Here is a 26,558-nt window from a genome sequence, read left to right on the forward strand (position 1 = left end):
TGAAGTCACTAGCTCAAATGTGTCAATTATGTGCAGGGAGGGGACAATTGTTAAGACATCTTGCTCTGAAGATTCAGTAAAGTGAGAAGCAAGGATAGGAGTAGAGTAACAAATGGAAGGAAGTGTGGTTATATTGTGTGGTTATTGACTGCTTGTGGCCATCTTGCAATGCTTTTAGTAACTATGTGACCTGTTTTAGAATATAATGTGCAGCAATATCTATTTTCTATAGTAGTTAACTTTTTATATGGAGAGCACTAATTTGGTCAGGTCTTCTGCTGGTCACTAGGATCAGTTTGTTGTTTCTGGTACTGAGTAAAAAACTGGGACACTTATCTGCGTTATCCTACTTGTATTGCAAAAACATAGCTTAGCTTGCATGTTTGCATGGGTTTCCTCCATTTCTATGGTCTCTTTTCAGAGTCCAAACACATGCGTGTGTGTAATTAGTGTTGATTCATGTGAGTGGGAATGGTTGTATGTGTCTCTGTGTCAGTATTGTGACAAACTTGTGACCTTTTCAAGGTACAGTACTGTCTAAAAGTCTTGACCGACCCCTCAAGATTCCTCAAGACCCCGCGTGCAAATGACTGCCAATAGAACCTACAGTCCAAAAACTGAGTTTGTACAATGCCAGTAATCTTGAAAGTCAATTTTTGGTATCTTTATTCTTCAGCGCAGCCTGAACTCTCTTAGGAAAGCTTTCTTGTCATTTCTTAAGTAATCTTTAGGAATAGTTCTCCAGGCTCCTTAATGGACATTCAAGGCTCTTCTGCTGCCTTTTCTTATGTTCTCTGTCAAAATAATCCCTCTCTGCTTTAATAACGTTGAGGTCCGGACTTTGGGGAGGCCAATCCACAACTGAGAGTGTTTTAATGAATTGGCAGTTTGTTTGTCATTCTAAAAATGAAGAATAAAATCAATTTTAACAAGATCCCCAATTTCACTGTTTGACATGCAGCCCCATACCCTGACAGAGGCTCAGCTGTGTTTAACAGATTCGTGTAGAGACCTTTCTTTCGATGTCTTCTGTACATATTGTTGATGATTCGAACCAAAAGTTCATCAAACCATAAAACATGCTGTCACTTGTGTAATTCGGCTTACTTCAGCCTTTTCTCCCCGTTTCATTTCCTTAAGAATGGCTTCTTGACAGCCACTGAGACCATTTTTGATGAGGCTTCAGTGAACAGTTGATGGATTAAATGAAGGAGCAGGTGCATTTCCCAGGTTCTGTGGCAGGTCTTTGCTTTATTTTCTTTCCTATTTCTTAAGGATACGTCTTTCAGATACTGTTCATCTGCTTTTTAGACTTGCCACTTCTTCTGTTGTTCTCTACTTTTCTGGTTTTCACAGCTCTTTTTAAGGACACCTTGCATTCAGTACAGAAACATACAAAATGTGGAGCTATACCAGGCTTTCAGCTGGAGCACAATAATCTTGTTGGTCCAAAAATACTATTTTATCTTTGGCATTTTTAATGGATTTAATTAAAGAAATGAGAACATATGATGTGTATTTGCAACCGGCTCTTAATAACAGTTTACCTAAAGATACCATTTAAAATCGGTTCTTGGCTAAGTTATCTGTTATGTGAACCACATAACTGGTTCATCCCTTGAGTTAGGTACATTTAGGTACATTTCTTATGCTTGAATGATTCAATTTGATGATGACGATAGGTGGCTTCATCATCAAACAAAATAACATTGCTCTTAAAATGGTCAGGTACAAGGACTGGACTGAAAATGAGTGAAAAAGCAGCCAGTGTAGAAGGAAGAGAAAAACTTGTTCACCACCTCTGTGAATCTTCCCTGTAGTCTTTCTCTTGTCCTTCTTCTTCTCAGCTCCATAGGATGGGTGGATGGAAAGTGGAACTTGCATAGGCAAGTTGAAAGTTGAATTTTAATTCACATTAAAGCTGTTTCAGGTTAAGTGATCATTTGTTCAAATAATGTTATAAACCTATTAAAAACAGCTGCGGTTAGATAAATTAAGCGTCAGAACTCTTTGAAACACTTTTCAATTAAACGATCAGCGCAGTACTCACGTCCTGCTGCAACTCACAGTTTGCTGAAATTGTTAGCAGTGTATGTACTGAAAGTGTGTGTGTGCCCATGTGATAGCTGGAGCTGATGTGGTTGTGCCAGATTATAAACTTATTAGGACGATGACTTTTAAAATTACTTCAACAAAGCCATCGACGGTAACTTTAGGTTAAAACCGTAAAGAAAAACTAGGTCTTTGTCAGCGTCGTGGAGTGCTCGTTTCCTTCACTGTGTGTCCATTCAGTACAAATAAGATGCATCGTCAAACAATCCCATCCTCATTCTTGACGTGTTTTTTCACTCTTCAAAAGTGTTTTCCATAAGAACAGTAAGTGTTACTGTTGACTGATCGTTTCAAGATTGTTGTTTTCATTCAAAATAAATGCTTATGTGCACAAGGCAAGCAAGATGCTCTCGAGTGTAGAATTGTAATCTGTTTTGGGGGTGTTTTTTTTAGGCTCAACCAGATTTTTTATGTTGATGTTTTCTGTTGATGTTTAAAGATTCTCTTAGCGCATACTGATTGTAGTTGCAGTTGTCGTTAATGCACTGTTTGTAGCCAGAAAATAAAACAAGCGCCCGTGGCCTGTGGTGATGATGCTGAGTTATTACTGTAAATGTGTGTTCACAGCAGAGTGTGGAGACAGTATAGATCATGCTGCATGCAGGAATAGAAAGGAGAATATACAGTCTGGTCCCTGTCGTAAAGATGTATTCAAGCAGGGCAGGCTAATGTGGTGAAGCTGTCAGATGATTCAGGCCAGGAAAATTTGTATTTCAGCAGAAGTTACATATGATGGTTACCTCAGCCAATCAGGGATGAAGATGAAATCATTTGTGACCTATCTTTCCTACACTGCACTACACTATGATATAGTGCAGTTGGAGGTGGAACAGCAGAAGGATTATTCTAAGCACAGTCACTCCCAGTAATAACCAGCTTAATAACAATATTTAGTCAATATATAACAATATAGTCACTTTCTCTTCACAACCGTGTCTGATTACTGTCTTCTGTGTTGTCACACTGCAGTGTGTGACGCAGCTCTTACAAGTATGACTTCTTCGCGTAATGTCTATAAGAGCTGACTTCGCGACAGCTGGAAAATATAGACAGGCTCCCTCCAGTGGGGAATCATCAGCCATCAGTGACCATATCAGATAGTTTTCCTCTGTTTCACTTGCCCTGCAGCTGTTTGTGCTCTCTTTCATCACAAAAGAAAACAGAGAAATCAGAAGAGCTGCGCTGAGGTAGAGAGGAAATGTCAAGCTGTTGTTCAAAGCGGATGCCTCAGTTTTGAAAGGAAATGGAAGCCCTGGCATTTTGACACCCACACCGACATTGTGTAATCAGATTGCAATGTCCACTCTAGAGTTAACACCTCCTCAAATGAATGAGTGAAACATTGTGCCCAACATTTTGATTACCTCCCCTGCTGCTACCATTGATGTTGTAGTGCCACCCACCTCTCAGCTACTAGCGTGTTTTTGCTCTGATCACATAGTGCAAGCAGCAAACACGTTTTTTTACGCACACGCTCTGGCATACACACACACACACACACACCCACATACTTTCAGCCCCGGCTGAGCCAGTGAGATAAAGCTATCTAATTATAATTCTCATTTGCAGCTCTGATCCATAGAATAGATCCTCCCCAGTCACTACCACCACCCTTTTGCAGCCTGCAAGCAATTGATCTTGCTGTGCGTTGACAGTTGGAGTCCATGCTAACCACATACTTATTTCCATCTTGTAATAACAGGTTAGTACATATAGATCATGCATATAAACCCCCTTATTATGACTGTGAAACACACATCCCGCATTCATACTATCATTCCATGTTGGCAAAGCAGTGAAAGAAGAGGAGCAGCTCTCAATCCATTTTTCTTAAAGTGTCTGCATCATTCAGCATGCAGCAGTAGCAGCCTTCCAGCATCCTCCAGTAGCATACCAAGACACCATCTGGCAAAGTCTCATTAAAATGCTAATTCATTTTAATAAGAGACAGGTAATAAACTGCAATTATGTATCGTCAGAGAGATGGCTGAGAGCGGGAGTTTGAGGGAAGTCGGCGGGGATGTGAGTTGTCTCACTAATCAAGAAGCTACCTCACTTGCCACACCCTCAAACTCAAACCCATGTTTTTAACCTTAGCCATCACAAGAGAGTCACAAAACGCTTGATTTTAACAGCTTTTTAAAAGCTTTTTTTTTTTTTAAATCAAATATAAAGGACCCGATGGAAGCCTTTACCAGTGCTATTTATGCAGGAGCATCTCTGTAATAACCCAGCTTTTAAAAGCAAGGAAGCAGAGGTGGATGTAAGCAATTATGCAGTTTGTAATGATGTGATCATGTTTATTTTTTGCTGTTTTGTTTTGGGGATTTTTAAGTGAATTATGTCCACTCTATGAAAAGAAAATTCACTATAAAAATAAATAAAGTACTATAGAGGACTATAAAGTGAAATTAATTCAAAGAATTTCAGGGATGTTGGGAATTTTTTCCCCCAGTAACATGATTAAAGTCAAGGATGATGATTTTAGTGAATGTGATTTTTTTTTCTCAGACATGCCCCGTTATTTCAGTCAGGTTGGATTTCTGTCTTTTGAAGATATTCAAATTTGAAATATCAGACTGAAGGTGGGAGCAGCTAATTAAGAGGAGAGAAAAGTGTTATCAGCACCTCACATTCAAACAGCATTATGAAGGTTTGAATTTGTGAAAGAAGCTATTACCAGCTGCCATCATACTACTCTTAGTTTACTGTAAAAGAATTTATGTGGAAATTAATGTGTATGGCGTGCTTGAAACAAACATATATTCCCTCCACAGGTTGATTTAGTCTTTAAATATCACACTGTAAGTGTAAAACATAGGCTCGGTACCTTGCCTTTCTACCAATTTTACTCACTGTGAGTTCAGGGCAAAAGGAGGGGGAAATATCACATGAGTGATGGAATTGGGTTATGTGTGACAGCTTGTCTTCATATTAGTGCTGTCACCTGGTGTGAGCAGCCTCAAGACCAGATGGCAAGCAGACCAGTCGTTTAGGCTGAGCTGCCCTTGTCAGGCAAGATTTTGTAGCCTGACCAAGGTTTAGCATATGCTGGCTTGAAGTCCAGTAGCCCCAGCACTTGTTGAATGAACTTGCCTTACCTGGGTAGTTTGTAATGCTAATAAAGCCATTCCATTTGATCAGGCTCAATTTGAGAAAATCAGATTATACAGAATGTCAGCTGATGGTTATAAAATTGACTGCAATAATAAGGCCGTAATACAGTTCGATATAATAAAATGTTGGATATTGTTTTACAATATCTTGATCGATACTGTGATTAGTTCAGTTATAGAGGTCATTCTGGGCAACTATAGCGAGCTTTGGCTTTAAATGTTTATTTGATGACTTATTGGTTCAGGGGTCAACTCTGCTGCAAGCACATTGATTGAGGTGAAACACTGTGACAAGGGGTGTTATCTCCCCACAATGGCATTTTCTCTTTCCATCTGTGCAGTCCTGATTACACTCGAAGAACAACGTTTATCTCAGCGGGAGAAATCAAGCCAGCCATAAATCAACAGTTTCTCTATCCAGAATGAAGTCTAAGCTGCCACTTATGCCCTTTGTTCAGTCCTGGTGTGCCCTTGGCTAGATTGTACTAAGGGATGAGGCAAGTTCATATCTCACAGCAATATAATCTTCCTCAGGAGTCCCAAATTACAGAACACTTCAGGTGTTACCGCTTATAATAGGAGACATTTAGAATATAATCTTCCACCAAGAATTCAGTTGAGAGGATTTGTCACATGACCTGAAACTAAATTTAATTATTCATGTTTCAATTTCTGTGGCTCATCTTCTAACTTTTTTTTTTTAATGGTTGTTCTTTTTCAGGGCCGCCTACTATCTCAAGCACACAGACTCAGCAAGCTTTACATGGAGAGAAAGGACAAATCAAATGTTTCATCCGAAGTACACCTCCGCCGGACCGCATTGTAAGTGCATCCGGACTGTCTAGCTCACATACTTGAGATTCTGAGTATTTTGCCATAAAAGAGGATCCTAAAAATATACTCTTGATCCTACGGTTCTCATTTAATGCACGCATGTGAGCAGTGTTGCGCTGATCATGTTAAGATTTATGGCGCTCGTACAATGTAAACACACTTAATAAGCGCGCTTTGCATGAGTATCCATATTGTGCATGCATGTATGAGCGTGGTTAATTGCCGTACTTTGTCATCTGATGTGTATTTTGTTATACTAATGCTCAACATTAACCAGCAGTGTTATTAATACCGCGTTTATTTCAGGTGGGCCTATTAAAAACTGTGAGATAACTCAATAACGTCACTGTTGATTTAGTTATATTAGTGATTTTGTTTTCATTTAAACAAAAATTCAGTACAGTTTTATTTCATAACCATCAATCAGTTCACGGCTTGCAAGGTAAAGAAGGTAAAATCAGACAACCTCTTATGAGCAAGCAATTGGCGACAGTGGGAAGAAAAAAAACCTTTTTGGCAGGAAGAAACCTCAAATAGAACCAGGCAAGGAGATGTCCATATTGTATACCGTGCAAAACTGCTGGTTTTACACTGTGCAGTCATTCAAACACATTGATTTGAGTCTTTTTAGAATAAAGTCTTGAAGCTTAAACCTCAAAGTTTGAATACTGTGATGGTGGACTTTGACTTTCACACCTGTTTCCCCCATTGTATGTTTCTCAAGGCTCCGAGTTAAAGGTGTTGCTTTTGTTAAAATCGAAATCTCTCTTCCCTACTCTGCATCCAGCATAAATAAATATGCTTTATACTTCAAAATAAACATCTAAATATTACCTCAAAAACCAATACACTCTGTATTAAGACCCCCTGAAAAAATATTGATTATTTTGTATATGTATGTTAAATTTTCATAGAAATAAATGCATTAAATCAACATGAGAACCTCTATAATGATTTTAAATATCATGTCGGAGCTGTTTAAAACTGTTTCTTAATGCCATCGTTTTTTATTGAGAGCATATTGATATATAGGGAATGATATAGGGTGATTCTAAATATCATGTTACTTTGGACCTACGACCTCTTCTTCAAGATCAAATAGGGTCAAACGTACTTAAAATGTCTTTTATCTTTAAAATTATACTTAAAATTCTGCTGCCTTTGTGTGCAATCGCAACATTCAGGAAATGATATATATTGTATATGGGGATTCGAGTATCCCATTATAATTTTCATCCAAATATCATGTCACATTTGACCTCTGACCTCATGTATACATTTAACGCCTGCCTTTCTTTCAAGTTGACCCCAACATATGTTATATCTTCAAAGAAAGTATTGGCGGTACAAACTTCTTGAAAAACAAAGAAAGCAAAATGAATATATAGAAATATACAAAAATATTCCTTGAAAAGAATGAAAAAACCGAGTGAACACTCTCGGAGGAGGTTTGAGTTCTCCGAGTGCTTCTCGCTTAAAAATGTATTTTTCATCAGTTCACATATTATCAGCTCAAAATATGTTTCAATGTGTATTTTATTTTATGTTTTCACGAGGCTACAGTTACAATTAAAATAATCAAGGTCTAAAGAGTAAACTCGACTTAACCACATCTTACATGATGCAGGTTTTGCATTTCTATCCACAGAACAGACTCAGAATTGGACTTTTTTTCTCCATTGAATAAAAAAGAAAGTTATTTCAATACTGGCTTTTCACAGAACCAAGACAAGGAATTCACTTATATTTCAAATATTTTTGTTTTGCATGCAAAATGTGCTAAAGGACGCAAGAATTCCAGCATTTTTGCACTCCATCTTCTATAAAGAAAAAAATATGTTATTTTTCAGACCTGATCCAAGTTTTTTTTAATGGAGAATTCTTCAGACTGTTTTGTTGTTCTTTGTACTCGGATTTATTTACTGTACTGAAAATATCCACAGTACCTCTTTGCAGATTCTTCTGTTTCACAGCACGCACCTCTGTGTAAGTGGCTGCATGCTGTCTCCCAATAGTCAAATGCAAAAAGGACTGTGATTCAAACACTGCGATGAAAAGAAAACTGCTTAGACATTAGCTCGGTCTACAGATCCAGGAGAAATTTCACTGAGCACTCAACAGCAACAAATGGGCAGTTAACAGGCACAATTTTGATCCCACCATTTTTAACCTTAACACAGCATTCAGAAGAGTTTTAACCAGCCACAGAAGCATTGAATATCCTGAATGGATTCCTATTTATTCATGCCTCTTCTAGACTTCTGTGGATCACTGAGCTATTCACCAGACAAAATGAGCTAACATTCTACGCTGATATCAGTAATTCATACCACCTTGTAACAGAACAAAACATCCCAAACGCTCCCCGTATCATCGTAGAGCACTAGGTTGATCTTTTCATGGTCATTATGTTTCTCTATTGAGAAGCGTGCTGACATAGCATAAAGAGCTTGCCGTGAACATACGGGTGGAATGACAAAACGACTAGGCCCACATTGCAATACCTTCCTGTGAATCCAGGCATCGACCAGCAGGATTCAAATCAACTGTGTGAAGTGTTCTGTGGTTGATTGGTCACCTTTAATAATTGGACTGTGTACCAGACCAAAGATCCACACACCTGGAGTAAAATTACCTGCTCCACAGTAAATAATAATAATAATAATAATCATGAGTAACATTGTACATACACCTTTTTTATTTTTCTGTTTTACAGGCCTGGTCTTGGAAGGAAACGGTGTTAGAGTCTGGAACGTCCGGCCGCTACACCGTAGAAACTGTGAACACAGAGGAGGGCGTCATCTCCACGCTGACCATGAGCAACATTGTCCCAGCAGACTTTCAGACAATCTACAACTGCACCGCGTGGAACAGCTTTGGCTCTGACACCGAGATCATACGCCTTAAGGAACAAGGTGGGAGCCAAGGTTCGACAGGTTCCACCTTCCTCTTATTCAAATCACGTGGCTGTGGTTTTTTAGAGAGTGACCAAGTGGCGTTTTATGTACATTGTTGCAGGTGACCAAATCCAGTGTCGTCGACTGTGTTGCGTGTGAGGTTGCGCATGCGTGTTTTAGTGCAAATGCATTTTTGCATACATGTTAAATTGAGCACGAATCCCGATTTTTATCATTCTTAGGTCATAGTGAGCATCCTAAACAATAGCACTGTAAATTCCTGCAATTAAATCCCTGTAAAAGTCATGATTACATAAATTCCAGAAAAACTGGTATTAAGTGAATGTCTTCTAATTCTTGTCTCTTAGCATAGACCCCAATATAAAATTTAATATGGAACTTGGTTTCCTTCAGTTAAAAAACAGCGAACAAACAAAAAAAAAGACACTCTTTCCTTTCTTTAAATATGAATACTTTGTATCTGTGACCTTTCCACCTCTACTGTCGGGGAAACTGTGTTTTCTATCCACTTATCGCAAATGATAAATTATAAGCTGCTTATGTGAAAGTGACATTGATCAATGAAGACATTAAATGGGCTTTAATGGTGTAGGAAGAGCACTTGGTTGTTTGCGTTTGTTTAAAATACGGCAAGGTCAGAAATGTGGGCTGGAAACTTGGGTTCTCATTAAAGTGTATTTTAATGAGGAGCTTTTCTACTGGAAGAGCATATAGATATATGCCCGCTGGTTTAGTCTCTTCCTACTTGCAAACAAGGAACACACGGGGATGATTACGCTTCACAAATGAACACACACTCCTGTGTTCGACAATGGAAATAAAAGCCCTCAGTTAAATGCGTCTATTAGTCTAAATGAGTGTAAATTAAAAGTTATCAAACAGTGTGATAATGAGACAATATTACTGTGTGTATAATGTTTACCTCCACATATAGCAAAAGGGTTTGGTAATTAGTTTTTGTTTGAATTATTGTTTCGACATAGAGGGTTTTTTTCTTTTCCTGTACCGCTGTACTTATTTAAATTATCTGGTTTTGTGCCCAGTGAATAATGTCTAGGTAGTAAAAAATCCGACTTAAAGAGGACGACGGGAGGAGAAGAGAGTGTGAATGTGTGTGTGTTTGAAAAAGAAAGGTGGCTTTTACATTATAACTGTATGTTGTTGTGTCCTCACCTGTAACATGTCATACATTGAATTCACTGAATACACTGAAGTGCATATAAAATGTTGTTGTTAAGTCATTGTAGAAGAACATGTTTGTTTTTTGTTGTTGTTGCTCTATACAGAATCTCTCCCAGTGGCGGTGATCATCGGCATTGCCGTGGGAGCTTTCGTGGCCGTCATTGTCCTCATGGGCACCATCGGAGCGTTCTGCTGCACCCGCTCCCAGAGAAGTACGTCTCCTTTCCAGTGTTGCCTCTGAAGCATGCATGCTAAAGCACTGCATTTTTTTCCCACAAGCACATAAAAAAATGTCCATCTATGTAGTTTTAATTTTAATGTTTTACAAATTGGATCATTCGCAAATTGTGACTTGAGGTGTCTTAAAAATGGGCCATCTACATAAAAATAAAACACACGGAGGCATCGCCAGCCAGAAATTACCGATGCAAGTTATCTTCAGGAACGTAGTGTCACATTTAATAGGAGATGAAATCAGTGGTTGTGATGGACATCTTTTTTTTTTTTTGGTGCCGAGATAGACAGATTGTGATAAGGGCTCATTTCATGCACTCTCAGTCTGGCTGCATTCATTTAAAGCTATTTACATCATGCGCCGTGTTCATTGCCACCCACCCATATACAGTACCAAGTGACTCAGGTTAGAGGCACTCAGCCACTATCTCTATCCAAGAACCACACTGTGCTACTGGTCCCTTCAGCATGTCTATTGTCTGTACACTACAGAGGAAGCGCACCTGGTTATGCCCTCACTGCCCGTCTCCATCTGTGCTCACCAGAGAGAACTTGCAAGCAAAATTAAGACAGAAAGTAAGACTTTGTTATATGACAGTATAACACCAGCTTTGTCCCAAACAGAATGAGCCACCGAGGAAAGCTATGTGAGATTGCATATATATGCAGAAAAAAAACAAACATAATCCTGTGTTGGCAGGAAACAAGTGATTAATAACGCTTTGTGTTGTCTTCGGGAAGTGGGAGAGCTCTAACAAAACAAACCCAGGGATCTCTGTTAAATTCTGTAACACTGCAAACTGCACTGGGGGGAAATTATAATGTCAACAAATACAGAATAGTGTTTATCCGTCTTATTAAGATATATGTGGCGTCTGCTTATGCTAGATCTGAAAGGAGTCGTGTCGGCAAAAAATGACATCCGGGTGGAGATTGTGCACAAGGACCACAATGCAGCCCGAGAAAATGAAGAGCACACCTCCATGAAACAACTGATGGTGAGTGTGAGTGTCACAAAATACTACTTTCCACTTTACTTCTTCTCATGTTCTTTTGCAAATATTGAATCTCGGCCCTGTTGTTGCATGTTCTCTTTGGCGGACAGGTAATGAATGCGGTCTGCAATTAGTATGGGGATTTTCTGTGGAATACTTCACTTCATGAGTAATGGAAGAACAGAAAGGCATGCGGGTTGTATATGTGCTGTCAAGGCGTAGGGTGTATATATATCATCATGATAACAACGACGCTGTGAGGAGAACAGACCCCGATACATTTTAACTATGGGGATGCTGATGTATACTGGGTAATCCTACAGTGGGTGTACTCTCTGCATCCACATGCCTGCTAGACACAAAAAAGAACAGCTTCCTCTTTTGAGCTCTACCAGTGTTTTGGATTTAATGCAGTTTGCTCCAGGGCTGGTCTATTTGTAGTTAAAGCTCTTAGATTAAATTTTTCCTTCAAAATAATGATTTCTTTTCAAATTACAAAATACGGTCGACACTTGATGTTAGAGCGAGAAAATGAGCGTATCTACTTCACAAATCTGCATTTTGTAAAGATAAATAAAAGATATTCATGGATAAATTATTAATGGTGCCTGCAAGCCCAGAGTTAAGGTGAAGCATGTCTGAGTGATTTTTTTTTTTTTAAAGAACAAGTGATAAAAGTTGAACCCATCCATCTCAAAATGTCTCTTTTTGTGGGAGAGCTTGGGAAGCTACACAGATTCTTAGATGCTTTTGCTTGATTTCTACGTAGGTTGAACGAGAAGAGTTCCAGCAGGAATCTGTTCTGAAGCAGCTGGAGGTGTTGCAAGAGGAAGAGAAGGAGTATCAGCACATAAAGGTACGGCTTGTGAATGATGACAGCGTGAAGGCGCGAACGTAGGAGAACAAAAGTGGAAAGACAAAAAAAAAAAAAAAGAAGTGGTGAGAGGAAGAGAGAGAATGCCTTTGGGGCAGATGGTGGTCTTCAACTCTGGAACTAAAATAGCTGAAAAGCATTAATCCCTCTTCTGCTACACATGAGTTTTCCAAAGTAAGTCCAGAGGCAAATTATTCCTGTTATGGGTTTGATTTTAATAATTAGCTTCTCAGCCAAAGTGGCTCATGAAATCAGAGAGCGGTTGAACTTAGAGACACTAGTGGATGGGGGTCGTGTTGTTTCACAGAAATCTATCAGAAAATCACAAAAACACTTAACAGGTGGTGACACCATGAGCAGGTGAGTCTTACTCCATGTTCACAGTGGCAAAGAACAGGAGACAAATGCTCTATTTAGAAAATATGAGCCTCTTAACCTCGGGGAGATGTTTCTTCTTCATTTAATTTTCATAATTATTTGGAGCTCTACAGCAGACTCGTTGGCAAATATGTCATTGCAATTGCGTCTAATGAAATGTTTGTTATTCAATATGTCAGTGGACGTAATAAAGTTTTGGAATGATGCACCTTTGGACCAGGTGTCCTTTGAAGAAGAGATTTTAATCTTAAGGGATTTTCTGGTTAAAATGCACTTAAAACAATTCCACCTTCCCATTTACATGGCAGTAAAACAGATGTGAGGCACTTTACCTAGGGTCACTTTAGTTCTCCTATCGCACGTAAAGAGACTTAACCGCTTGTAATAAATGATTCATGCTGAGTTTTGCAGCTCTCGAAACCCTTTTAAGCACCATCAAGTGAAGGATGGTCACCATCTGTTCTACATGTTTCAGTTTTTCTAGTATTGGTCAATATTAATACTGCAGTTTAAAACCATTGGATTTTCACTTGGTCACCAATTCAATATAAACTATCACAGGTTATGTACGGTAAACACACATTGTATGAATATTTAAATTTTATTTATACTGCGCCAAATCACAACAGCAGTCGCCTCAAGGCGCTTTATATTGTAAGGTAGACCCTACAATAAAACATATGGAGAAAAACCCGACAATCATATGACCTCTTATGAGAAGCACTTTGGGAAGGAAAAACTCCCTGCCATCTGCTGTGATCAGTTGGGGAGAGAGAAGGAATACAGGATAGAATATAGGTGTAGTCCTCTAGTTGTTGGTATTAGGTGTATCCCTCCACTTAAGCAAAATTTTCAAGAAGAAATTTTCTGCTTCACAAAAGGATTTCTTAGGTCTCTTCTGTTCAAAACAACTGCATGAACCGAGATCTGCTACCAGTAAGTCAACTTTTTCTTTATCACAAAGAAGCAACACAGGCCAAGTCAGTGGGACCTGCATCTTATAGCGCTATGCCAATATTGACAGAGCATCTCCCAGAGTCTCTCGTTAAATAATAAGATAAGAACATAGCTGGTTGTAGCCAATGCCCCACTGCTGACAGCAATGTCTACACACAGCAAAAGGACATGAGATTGCAGCTGTGTGTGAAGTGCGTTAAAGCGTTCTGGTGTTCTTCATTTACCATGGATCTCTGTGTGGAAAACACTCCCTTAAAAAACAATGATGGGATTAGTGGAACACCTCATGGCACGTGCATGAAAAGGCTAGATCTGACAACGCGTCATCAACTGTCTAGCATGCTTAAAAGGGATTGAGTCTGTCAGGACTCAGATACAGTGTGCAGATAGAAACGCATGAAGGGGCATGGAAAGATGCACATGGTCTTGTGCAGATGTGCGACACTTCCATCCCTCGGAGAAAGACTGTGGATGAGGATAAAGTTCTTGCAGCGTGCACACGGAAGCCATATGTGTGCCAGAAAGTCTGCTCCTGCTGCTGCATGTATGTAGACTTGCGTGGCAGCATCATACAGACTGTGAGAAAACCAGCGCTAAACAGTAAGTGTCCTCTGTGGTGGACAAGCAGCTGTTGTGTCTGTCTACTAGCCATGGGCAAAACATAATGAGACCGAGTGTGCACCAGGCAGAGCCATTGAAACACCTCTTCTACATTACTGTGGAGAAAAAAGGCCTGTAGTAAGATAGCCTCTGACCTAAAAAAGTAGTTCTTGCTCTTAGGTGTAAAAGAGGGATTTGGCTGTAAAGTAGCCCTGCCCTAGACATCCCTATTAGAGAACAAAGATAGTGAGACTGATAACCTGCGTGAGGTCACTAATTCTCTCAGTGAAAGTAAGGATAAAGCAGAGGAAGACCGCATTTCCAGACAGATTTCACCTGGCTTGAACTGGGGTTTTCCAGCAGGTGAGGCACTGGGGTAAATGCCAGCTAGTTGACAAGGGAACACAATCTCTGATCCTTTCAGATAGCACTTAAACAAGGGATCTCTTGCTGAATCCTGTGTGACAAGATGTGATGGCAGTAGCATAAAATAGATCGGGCTAGCACCTTATCTAAAAAACATCTGCAGATAGGTCAGTAAAACAGACAGCGACAATGTGCTGTCTGATCCTCTCTTTATGCACCAGCACTGAAATAGTACCATTTACCTTCTTTCCCTTTCCACTGTCTCAGCAGCCTTGTGCATATGAGCAGCAGCGCTCCGGTTGAATGATCCTAATAGTCCATTGGGGATACGGGACCACCTTACAGCTCTGGACTGATTCAAGAGTGAGGCTTCATTATGTTGCCCTGTAAAACAGGATGGAAGCTAGGCTATGCCATAACAGCGGTGGCTGTTGGTCATCAATGTACCTGTCATCAGCATCTAAGATCTGACACATTTTTAATGATGGCCAGCAGGTCCTGAAAGAGTGTTTTAGCTGTGGACATATTGCTAGCAGGGAGTGAGATGGCCACCGCTGTGGGGCACAGTGGGCACAGACCTGCCAGATGGCCTGTGGAGTGAGCACCACTCCAGCCTGTTTAGGCAAGCCTCACAGCAGGGATGAAGGTCTGATGGGAGAATGTAGGCGGTCTGGCAGCCAGTGTGCAAGTAGATGCCTCTATACTACTTTTTTTTCTCTTTAGTAGAGCTGACTACTTGATTAGCAAAAAAAACCATGGAAGCACATCGCAGGTCAAGCAGGTGCAGAGGTCATGTGCAGAGCATAAGCGCTAAAATATTCTTCAGGACTGAGCATTCATGAAGGGATAATGCCAGTAGTGACAGATTTTAGAGGGCATCGCCTGTTTGAAATGCAGTAATTATTTTTTTGTGTTATTCCATACAGATTGATACAGATTAATTATAAAAAGCTAAATGATGTTTCTTCACCCACCCGATAATGTATAATGTTATACCCTATCAATACTTTGATAGGTTAAAGCATTCAGGGGCCCAAAGTATGCCAAGAAAATATCAGCCCACACCATTAAATCAAGAAAAACCAGCCTAAACACTTGACACAGATTGGGTTGGATCCATTCTTTATGCCAAATTCTAACCCTGCCATCTGAATGGTGCAGCCAATTGGCTATAGAAAATTGTTCTTTCCAATTGTCTATAGCCCGTAGGAATTGTAGCCTCAGTCTCTTGTTCTTAGCTGACAGGAGTGACAATCGGTGTGCTCTTCTGCTGCTGTAGCCTGTCTGCTCTAGAGATGCTCCTCTGCAGATCTTATTTCTAATGAGTGTTACTGTGGCCTTCCTAACAACTCGAAGCAACGTGGCCATTCTCCTCCGACCTCTGACATCAACAAAGCATTTTTTCCAAGAGTACTGCTACTCACTGGCTATTTTCTTTTTTGGGGGTGATTCTTTGTAAAACTCATGCAAGTGCCATATTCAGACCAGCCTGTCTATCACATTCATAGTCATTTAAATCATCTTTCTTCGCCGTTCTGATACTTGGTTTGAACTTAAGCAGGTCATCTTGTGAAGATCTTGCCTCTTCACGCTCAACTTGCTGGAGACAACAAGCCTCACACAAACGTTTTTGTTTAGTCCAAATTACGGCTGACATTATCGTTCGCGAGTGCACTTCTTTTTTTTTCGCCTTCTTACCTGCTCTCTCTGTCATGCTTGATTTTTTTTTTTTTTGATCCCGGCTAATGACACCTTGCATGAGGCAAGAGCAAAAGGGGACTGAACAAGTGATAAAGGGCAGGCGCAAACAATCTCCCTGTCTGCTTTCTGGTAATGACAAGCATAACGAGCATCCTCTCAGGTCGTCTCTCTCATTTCCCCATTATGAGCATTCTTCTTTTGGGATTTGCCACCATGCTCACTATGCTTGACATTTACATCCGTTCACACAAGGACATGAAAAAAAGAGAAGAAGAAAAAAAACCTGACACATACCCTAACTGGACCCTTAGCAACAGCACAGTGCCTGCAGCCAAGCAGACAAACAAGTGGCACAGCTCTGGTCTCAGAAGCCATTTAGGTGCATACATGAAATTATAAACACTACAATCCATTTAGGTCCAATTAAAGCCAGTATGAGAGTGAACTTTGCTATGACACATTGGATGCCAAACTATGAATCATCAAGGCCTGCCTAATTAGCAAAAGACATGATTTTAAGGTCTGTGTGGGGGCTAACTAAATCCTACCCCTAAGCCTCACCAGTGTTGTTTTTTCTTGTCTTTCTTTCTTAAAGTTATTTAATTTTTTTCCTACACAGACCGCAGACTCTTTCCTTATTTATTTCAGCAGTTTGAATGTTAATTATTGTCAGTTTGACCTTGACTTCTGTTGCACTTTGAGGATAGAGGTACATTCACATATAAACAAATAAGATTTGTTTGTTTTTCTTCCCTTTCTTCTTTTTCCTTTGTGTGCATATGTGATATATAGATGTATAGCTCTAAAGAATCTTTCCTTCGTGTGTTTTCAATAGGACCCTACAAATGGCTACTACAGTGTAAATACCTTCAAAGAGCATCACACACCTACCATGACAGGGAACCCTACCACTGAGGTGAGGAACCCCACCAACACAGGTACCCTGGGAAAGCAGCGGGTACCGACGGGCATGTCCTTCACCAACATCTATTCCACTCTTGGAGCTGGTCCCAACCGACTGTATGACTACAGCCAACGCTTCGTGCTGGGCATGGGCAGCAGCTCCATTGAGCTTTGCGAGCGGGAGTTCCAGCGCGGCTCGCTCAGCGACTCCAGCTCTTTTATCGACACGCAGTGTGACAGCAGCGTCAGCAGCTACAGTAAGCCAGACGGCTATGTGCAGTTCGACAAAGACAGCAAGGCCTCCGCCTCCTCCTCATCCCACTATTCCCAATCCTCCTCACAGAACTCAGACCTCACCCGACCCCTCCAGAAGCGCATGCAGACCCATGTCTGACCTCTTGGGAGGGAAGGGCTTGTGGAAAGGGGTGAAACAAACCAGCTAGGATTGTAAAACTGAAAGAACCAGCTCCGAGGAGCGCCTAAAAAGAACAATGTCAGTAGGTGTTTTCTGTGGATGCCTGAAGACACTGGGGCTTTAATGCACCATGTGACTTGTTTAGACTTCCCAGTGTCCCCAAAAAAAGAAAAAAAAAAAAAAAAAAAAGGATCAAGAAGCCTTATATTTCGCTCATGCTCAACTCATCAATTCCCTGCTTTGTGCCACAGAGAGGTTATTTGCCAACACAAACACTGCACGAGTACAGCGTTTAAACTTTTGGGTTTTGCAGTGACACTGTTGACCGATCAGAGGGCAGGAAAACAAGGCTTCTGTGACAATCAGCACCCTTGGGATGGACCACTTTCGCTTTTTTGAAGACGAAAAACTGGAAGTGTTGTCATGAGTGTTTTGGCACTCAGCACAAACTGTCTGCTAATGAGCGCAAGCCAGTGTCCTGCTGCTCTCTTGTAGTTTGAAGCACAAAATTCAATGTGCATGTGGTTTTAAGTTGTTAAAACAACACCTTTTTTTCTCTCCTCCACTCCCACTTTCCCTTTAAACACTGTACGTTAAGCTCGGCTTGTTCAAACTCGTCTCCTGTGTAGGTGTAAGAAAACTTCCTCCATATGCCCACAGACATTTCAAGCGCTGAAAACAGCGGTTGTTTTTCCTCTCCGCAGCTGTATCTGGGCCACAGAGCTGAGCAGATAAAGAAGGGCCGAGATCTCATTTTAAATCCCTGAGTCATTATTTTACTTTGAGACTCTGCGATAAAAGAATATCAGTGTACATACGCGACTGTAATTTCTTTTCTAGCGTCTAATTTCTGACTCTGATTTCCCTCATGGATGACTATAAATGAGACATGGGCGCCTCTTCTTGTCCACATCTACTTGCCTTGAGGGTCTGTTTGAACTGCTTGAACTGGGTCAATACAAACTTTGACGAAGCCAGATTGATGTACCCCATCAGTTCTTCAGGTGGGGGAGCTGCATCCACCGTGGTGTCACTGCGCCAAAATCCAGCTCCGAAACTGCAGCAGGAAAGCCAAAATGAGTTGTACTTGTGAATTTCTCCTTGTAACACCACAGACCATCAACCATGTACTTGAGGTTCCCTGCTAAAGGAAATGTAAACATGATATTTTAGCTTCTTATTGTGTGGTTATCCTATTGCTTTTGTCGATATCACTGTTGACGCTGGAGCTTAGTGCATCCTGACTGTATACCCATGTGTGATTGTGCTGCTCATCAAGGGACATAACAAGCAAATTTAGAGAAAAAAATGGTTTTATTTTGATGTCTGCTATTCAATCAGAGCTGCTGTGGGGGCTGATGGTGGCTTGTTGGGTGCATTCTTAGTTTTTGTTATCCACGCTCGTGTGACATGTATGGATCGGCTTTATTTTTCAATCACTGGCACTGTAATTGTTTTAGTTGAGAGTATAATCAGAGTAGTGATTTAACTTGCACCAGAAACACTCGTACTTTGTGTAAAATGCTTAAGGTGAACCTGTCATAGTTCACCTGGTGTCATAGTCCAACACTGCACATGCTTTGATCAAAAAGGGTTTGCAAGGAACACTGCAGATGCCGTGTAGCTAAAGAGCCAACGTATTTTAGTCTTAATGCTACAACACGTGGATGCTACGTAGATTGCTGTTGACCTTAAGCTGTGTTAACAGGCTTTGATAAGAGCATCGCTTCACAGTAAACACAGATCCTTTTTTTTGCAATAGCTGCAGTTACGTATTGCACCCACATCACATTTATTATAGCATTCAGTAGCCTCATATGTCTGTGCACTTTCAAGGTCTTACTTTCAAGCCATACTGTTTGTTATTTTATCAGATCTGTAAAATATAGCGGACTTCCTGAAAAATTACTGTAAAAAAAGAAAAAAAAACGACTTAAAAAGGGTGGCTCACAATGTCATTGTCATCTTTGTTTTGTCAAATCAAACACAAACATCACACAAAACATTTATAGTTTTGTGTGATGAAAACCTAATAAGGTAGTTGTTCCATATGTAGTGCAGCAGTCAATTGGAACGAACCTGTGTGAACCTGAAACTACAAAATCTGCCTCTCAACCCATGAAAAAACAAGCACCGTGTTTCCAACAAAAGCAAGTTGTTGTTGTAACCACTTTACATATGATTATATTCAAAGCATTTGAACGGGGTTTTCCACTTGAGTGGCGGCGGTTTGGACTCTAATTTTACAAATGGATTGGTGCCCATTGTACAGCTTAAGACAAAAAGCTCTGTTTCAACGCTGATAATCCAGCTTGGCACTTAGCAGACTGTATATAAATCTCTAATGCTGTCTTTCTCTGTATATAATTTTTTTCCGGGCTTTCTTTCTCATTCAGATTCCACTATTCCAGAGCTCAACAAACACCACATGGCATCAGAACTGTAAAGACAGACGATGTTTCCTTTCTTTGTTTCCTGTCCTGAACAAAACAAAAAATCATCAACCTCGCCGTTTCACACAAACTACATGAAAGGCTCGTGCGAGCAGTTTTCTCCTCCCCCAGATCTCACAGGGAAAACTTACTCACACCGAGCACACACGAGGCTATAGGATGAGAAGCTAAGCATAGCCAGGACAGCTTTGAAGTGAAATACAGTAAGAGGCGATTATTCTTGCAGCCCCTCTGAGAGATGCCCAGATGTCCAGCAATATATTGCATTTGGCACCACCATGACTGTCAAGTACGGGTGTCGCAGGTTTTCATTCATTTCCGCATTTATGAGGGTAGAATTAAATTATTTCACTGATATCATCAACATTCAATTACAGTGCAATCTACTTTGGGGGATTAAAAAAAATACAGAATAAAGTGTCCATATGTTATGCATTACTTTACATTCACATGATCGGAATTCTAAAAATGTGCCAGTTTGAAACTTGCCATACAGACTTTTAGCAACTCTCTTCATGAAAACAAAACAAATTTGCTGTCCTTCTAAAAATGGATCGTTTCCTCTATCTGATGCAGCTTTTGCACTGATCCAAACATAATGCATTTTCCCAGTCCAGAGAATCTGCACACTGCACAGCAAACAGATAAATATTTGATAGGCCAGCCTTCTGTCCCACCTCCCCCCACCCTCCAGAATGGCAACAGCTACAGTGGGCATGAGAGTACTAGAGGATGTGAGTGCCATGTCAGTCTTTGGGAATCAAAGCCCATGTGGGGACGGAGTCTGCCCTGCTCACCTGTGGACGCCTCGCCGGCTGGTGCTGGCGGTGCCTGTTTGCCTGGCTACAAGCACTGCACAGATGCCAGGGCATAACAGATGAATAAACACAAAGACCCGGAACAATTACAAGGGGTTGCTGCCCTTTCCTGATAAAACAGAGCAACCGCTTTCAGAGCAGAGCATGGAGCGTAGACTGTTTTTCAGAGATGCTAAAGACTAGCCTGTAAAACACTGGATAAGAATGTTTCTAAGGTGAGAGACAGAGCTTAGGAGCAGTGTGAAGGAAAGACACTGGCTGGAATTTATAATGGCTTTTTCTGTTCATTGCCAATGTTATGTTTGTTTATTGCAAAAAGTATGTTGCTTGGTTTGAAATAACTTGGAAAAAATAGATAAAGAAATACTCAGCATTAGTACTTTCAAGGTTTTGTCATGCTTGCAAAGGGACTTTGCAAGTGTGGGTTATTTGAAATCTACATCAGTGTATGATAGGTGTCACTGTGCATGACGGAGCACATTAGCGAAGGTGCCATTTGAACCTCTGAACTGATCATAATAAGCCTTTTTTTTCAACCGTGTAAATGCTTTCTGTCACTGAGTTTCTCTCTTTTTCTCTCACTTTCTTTTTTCTTTCCTACCAAATCAATACCTTGTTAGTAATTTAATAAAGTCCAAGTGTAAGACCTGTACAAAATAGCATCTGGAAACGACTCTCAGAGTTTCCTTTGTCTCGCAGGGTGCATTGGTAATCAGTGCGGGTTGGTTTGCAGCAGACAGTTTGCAGCAAGTCACATAAGCAAATGGGAAGTATAATAGGAATGCCTTTGGAAGTCAAATGAGTACCCTTCAACGTCATTGGTTGATTCGCTCTGTACTCCAAATAATGCAAACTACTTGCAAATGCTACACGAGGCTCAGAAGGTACTTTAAATGGTCATTGCAAGAATTTGTATAAATAGTGAACCATAACCATACAGTAATTGTAATAAAAAGGCAACGTGTAAATGCTCTTTTGGGTGAACCACTATTTTCAGGAGGTGGCCCTCTGTATCTAAGAAAAAAATGAAAAAGATGTATTTTAACTGTACCAGTCTGTGAATCTATGATGCTTTTGCTCTGTATATTTGGAGAATAAAACTGATGTTTGAGTTGGTGTTTATGTTTACACTGGTCTGTCAGTGAGAATGAGATTCGTGAGTTACTGCTTTGTCTGCACAGAAATCTTCACCATTAGTTTTGTTCTCGCAGATTTCAAAAGTTCTTTCATTCCTATTAATGCTAGACAGTGAGCAGCTTTTATGAAAACTCTTATGCTACGGTGCCCACTGGGAAATATTAATCATTAATGGCCCAAGTCAGGCCTTCCGATGTAGACGAGAAGAGTGCAGGAAATGTGCAGTCACTTCACAAACATGCACACAGTATATACATTTTGACTAATGTAAGATCCAGTTGCTGTATGCAGGCAAACTCGAGTATAATGAACACCCTAGTGATGTTTCAATAGTTTGTCAATGAGGTCCAGATTCAAGCAGACGCTACGTGCAGCTTCAGGCTGGGCAGCAATTTGTGTTTTGCTTATATCACAAAATGAGAAACGAGAAAAGGGTTGTAGAAATAAAACCAACGCAATCCTGTTTAAAGCAACGTTTTGCAGGTGTGGCAGCACAAGAACAGAGACAATCACATTCGTGTCCCTAATCGACCTGCACAGTGGCTCTTGTTGGACAGTCAGCCAGCAATAAGCTATCGAGAGTGTTTTGTGGCTGGCTTAAGTGTACTTTGACGGCATTTGTTAAAAGCAGGCACGCTACTGTTTATTCGCTTTGTCCTCTGTTTTCCTAGGCAGTCAGCAGATTCACACCATTACATTTACATGCAGCCCTTTAATCCATTAATAGGACCATTGCAGTCTTACTCCAAATTAAATGAACTCACATAAACACCTTAACTTGCCTGAAGTACTGGCTCCAATCCTACAGAACTGAAACTTAAAAGTGATTTGAATTCCTTCATGCACAGAGTCAATACAATGCAAGGGCAATTACTCTTTAGCTGGATTAATCCGCTTGCAGCCAAGGCGGGAATGTAGTATTCTTGAAGTCGGAATCAGAAACAATTCTCTTATTTGAGAAGCCTAGAAGAGAAAAAGTAAGCATTTCTTTGCTGCACACCAAGCCCAGACAGAGAAAGGACTCGCTGCTGTGTGTATAAGCTTACCTCTGAGCGAGTGCTATAACCAGTCTGGTCTTAATATTGAGAATTCATCTGCCAACAACATTATTTCCCTTGAAAAGTTTCCCGTGGTGAATAAAAATGGCCATGTTTTTCCAAACATTATACAAATTGTGCCATTTGTGATGGATTTGTCTAATCATAGAGCTCCAACTCATTACTGAACAGATCTAGGCCAGACATTTGCTTGCATTATGGCTTTAAACACTCTCCTTGGAACTAGGGATTGGAAGGAGCTAATCATTCATTCTTTCCTTCCCGCAAAATGTAGAAAGCTTGTCGAGTTCCCCATGGGCCTCACCTATTCGGAGAGATACAGTATTGTTACAAAATGACTCATAAATGACTCTGCATCCCTTCAAATGAGCCGTTGTGACGGGCTACTGTGTCATGAATTACCTTGGCAGATAATTGCATTTGGAATCCAATTTAACAAAGGCACAAATTTAGAGCAAATGGCAGAGTAAGCGTTTGCAATGTCAACGCACTCCATTAGAAAATTATCTACAGACAGGTACAGTATTTACATGGTGTGGAAGGGGAGAAAAAGTCGGGGTGGTGAAGAAGCTGAACTATACATGGCTAAATCTCCCCCGCCGCCGTCACCGCCACGATAAAACTAGCATGTTCTTGATATCATTATCGTGCTGTGTGTTAGCCGCCGTTTAAATTGTGAAAATTGTCAGGTTTTTTTTCTAAGCAGACAGCCTGATTAGATTGTCAGTCAAACTCATTTGTAGTCTCCTAACTGTAAACCATATGGTCTTACAAGCGAGCTAAAAAGAAGAGATGAGTGACACATTGAAGCAAATCTCCATACTGCTGCTTCCTTGATGCAATTGCCTATGAAATGCTTTCTTTATAGTCATTTGTTTGCCAAGGACAGCTGGTTGAGCGCACACACACACACACACACACCAAAAAACTCAACCAACATCTGTCTCTTGGAGAAACATTAAATGACGAGAGCATCCTAAAAGTCACTGTTTAATATTTTAACCACTTACTGCGCATTAGGTAGGAGGTGTTGAATATGCAAACAAACAAGTCTGTTTAAAGTAAATTTCCTATTAACATAATTGTATTTTTCTTTGCAAGAACACCCAATATTGTGGAAAATTATCCACTTGTGGTCACGACAACACCGTCGCGCTTTTTGTGGTCATGTTAAAGCACTGGAAGCTTTTAGTTAAGGTCAGAGAAAGACCATGGTCACAATACATTTATCTGCAGTCTGATCCAACCTTAACCTTTAAGATGCCACCTCTGATTCCCTCATGCATTTTATATGCTTAAACTGCTGATTAATATATAGTAGTCTATAAAAGTGGCCCTTCATTTATTCAGGAAACAAAACTGCACCTGATATAATACAGCCTCATCTGGAAAGCAACATTGTTACCTGTTGTTGAGAAATTCGAGGTACTGCATTTTGCAAAATCCTGTTTCTTCACCCCACCTGGACATGGGCTTTGAGAGTCGACTCAGTAAATCTTTTGTAACCAGGCAGGTTTGTAGCGTTTGAGCCAACATAGCCTCTCGTATCCCCCCGCGAGTCAGCAGAGCTGCATTATTTAAATCAGAGGAGGTGTCTTTCTCTGTGAATCCCAAATCTAGTCCCGCGAAGCTGCATGTGTAAAATAGCCTGCTTATTAGATAATATTTGAAAACACTGCAAAATACATTCTTTTCCAGGCACATTTAGTTATAATAAACCATGACTCGGGTGTTATTTAATATTATCACTCCTTTATCCTATCCAGTAGACGCATAATACTGCGTAGCTCAAAATAGATTAAGCACAATTTCCCATTCATTATTGTTGCATGCTGTTACTGTACAACTCTACAACTACAAGGTGATTCCCTGCATTCGAATCCTTGGATTTGTCCTTATCCTTGACTTTTCTCTGTTGCCCTTTCTTCCCCTAAACTTTCTTTAACAGATGCTTAGTCCACAGCTGAAGTACTATTAAAGAGCTCAACCTTGCCAGGTGGTGGGTGGTAAATAAAACAGAAAAACCGGTGGCCTTGCGAGGGCAGTGAAAATCGACCGACTTGGCACAATGTTTTTCCACCTTAGGAATGCGCATTTAATGCTGGTTAAGATAAATAAATCTCCTCTCCTGATTACAAGCTGACTGAGAGTCAATCCCAAGGAGCTTCTTAAATGAATTATTGATCCTATGACCTTTCCCTGTTTTAAAGGCTCACTTTTGTTTGTTCCAGCTTTGTTGACTGGAGCCACACTATGGGCAATTTGGATTGATCAAACATCATCTTTCCATATTAGACTGTTAATTATTCCGGATGTATTTGCACTGTATTATAACAGGTGAAGCGTGAGGCTGTGGGCACACATTATTAAGCATGCCTCAGCACACACAGATATGTGTGCGCAGCTTCTGACCTGCGGTCAACCTGACAGAAAGGACATTTTCGACAATATGATCCCACCGCTTCCTTGACGTACGAGCGCAAACAAAACACGTAAAAACTTAAAGAGTTCTTTGGGGAAGAAAAAAAGAACAGATATTTGACTTAATTATATTCTCCATCATGCACTTTGTGTGTTTGACAGGGCTCGTTGATAGAGAATCTTCTGGATAAGGTCCCATAGTGCCGGTTTAGTGGAGACAAATGTCAACCAGTTAATCTTGTGTCAGGATTGATATGATAGATGTGTCTTCTTTACAGAGACCTGCTTTAATTTAATCTTTGGCATGTTGACATTTTGCAAATGTAGACAGGCTGAAGTATATAAATTGTCAGAGGGTGGTATAAGGAAAGGGGCTGGCTAATTGTAAAGCAAAATGAGCGCACGCACTGAACAATCATCATTTTCCTAATTAAGGTTTAGTTTGCACTTCAATGGTGAGGGCTCTTTTTAATGGTTGGAGCTCTTAAATTGCTTTTCATTTGGAGTGCATTCAAAACAAATGGAACAGCATGCAGACGTGACATTTGGAGTGCAAGCCTTCAATTGCAAGTCCATTTGTTAGACTCAGCCCTTTGAGTTGGAAGCATTCAAGAAACTGTTAGCGTGAATGAATATTAATGATGCATGGACAGTGGACACAGGGAGAGAATAACACGAGCAGTTGTTTTGGCAGCTTGAGACTTGGCTGTTTGAAACCCAAGCTTATCTACTTAATTCCTGTAAATGACGATGAAACATTATTTACCGCAGTCTGATGAAAGGCAGCGATGACCTTTATTTCAGTTAATCCACTGGAAAAAATCTTTCCCAAAAATAAAATGCTGGAAAAAACCACACACAAAAAAAACAAGACCTTGGTCTCTGATGTTATCAAGAGAGGGGGACTGGAGTTGCTTCAGTGATAAAGAATAAAGGGATGTGGTTTTGTTCAGCAGTTGATCAGCTTGCGGGGGAACAAATTGCACAAATATTGACTCAGGTCCCATGGTTTATCGCATAGATAAACCAGCTTAGAGTACATAAAATTTTTGAGCTAACAAGTCGTGCTCTCACAACTTTTAGATT

General features: G+C 40.4%; 1 protein-coding gene across 9 annotated transcripts in view; it reads left to right on the forward strand.

Annotated features, from left to right (window-relative positions):
- kirrel3b (kirre like nephrin family adhesion molecule 3b) overlaps positions 1-21,974 on the forward strand; it is a 169,706-nt gene extending 147,732 nt beyond the window's left edge. For 3 of the 9 annotated variants that reach the window (XM_082503695.1, XM_082503702.1, XM_082503703.1), the window contains 7 exons: positions 5,950-6,050; positions 8,779-8,989; positions 10,267-10,374; positions 10,889-10,972; positions 11,285-11,400; positions 12,161-12,247; positions 17,103-21,974. In XM_082503695.1, the coding sequence (XP_082359821.1) occupies positions 5,950-6,050; positions 8,779-8,989; positions 10,267-10,374; positions 10,889-10,972; positions 11,285-11,400; positions 12,161-12,247; positions 17,103-17,564 (1,169 nt within the window). In that variant the 3' untranslated portion in view covers positions 17,565-21,974. The remainder of the gene's footprint in view (positions 1-5,949; positions 6,051-8,778; positions 8,990-10,266; positions 10,375-10,888; positions 10,973-11,284; positions 11,401-12,160; positions 12,248-17,102) is intronic. The other 6 variants (XM_082503696.1, XM_082503697.1, XM_082503698.1 and 3 more) reach the window with 6 other exon arrangements.
- Positions 21,975-26,558: the final 4,584 nt, after the last annotated feature.

Source organism: Aulonocara stuartgranti (assembly GCF_965226115.1).
Source record: "Aulonocara stuartgranti genome assembly, chromosome: 14".
NCBI classification, from domain to species: domain Eukaryota; kingdom Metazoa; phylum Chordata; class Actinopteri; order Cichliformes; family Cichlidae; genus Aulonocara; species Aulonocara stuartgranti.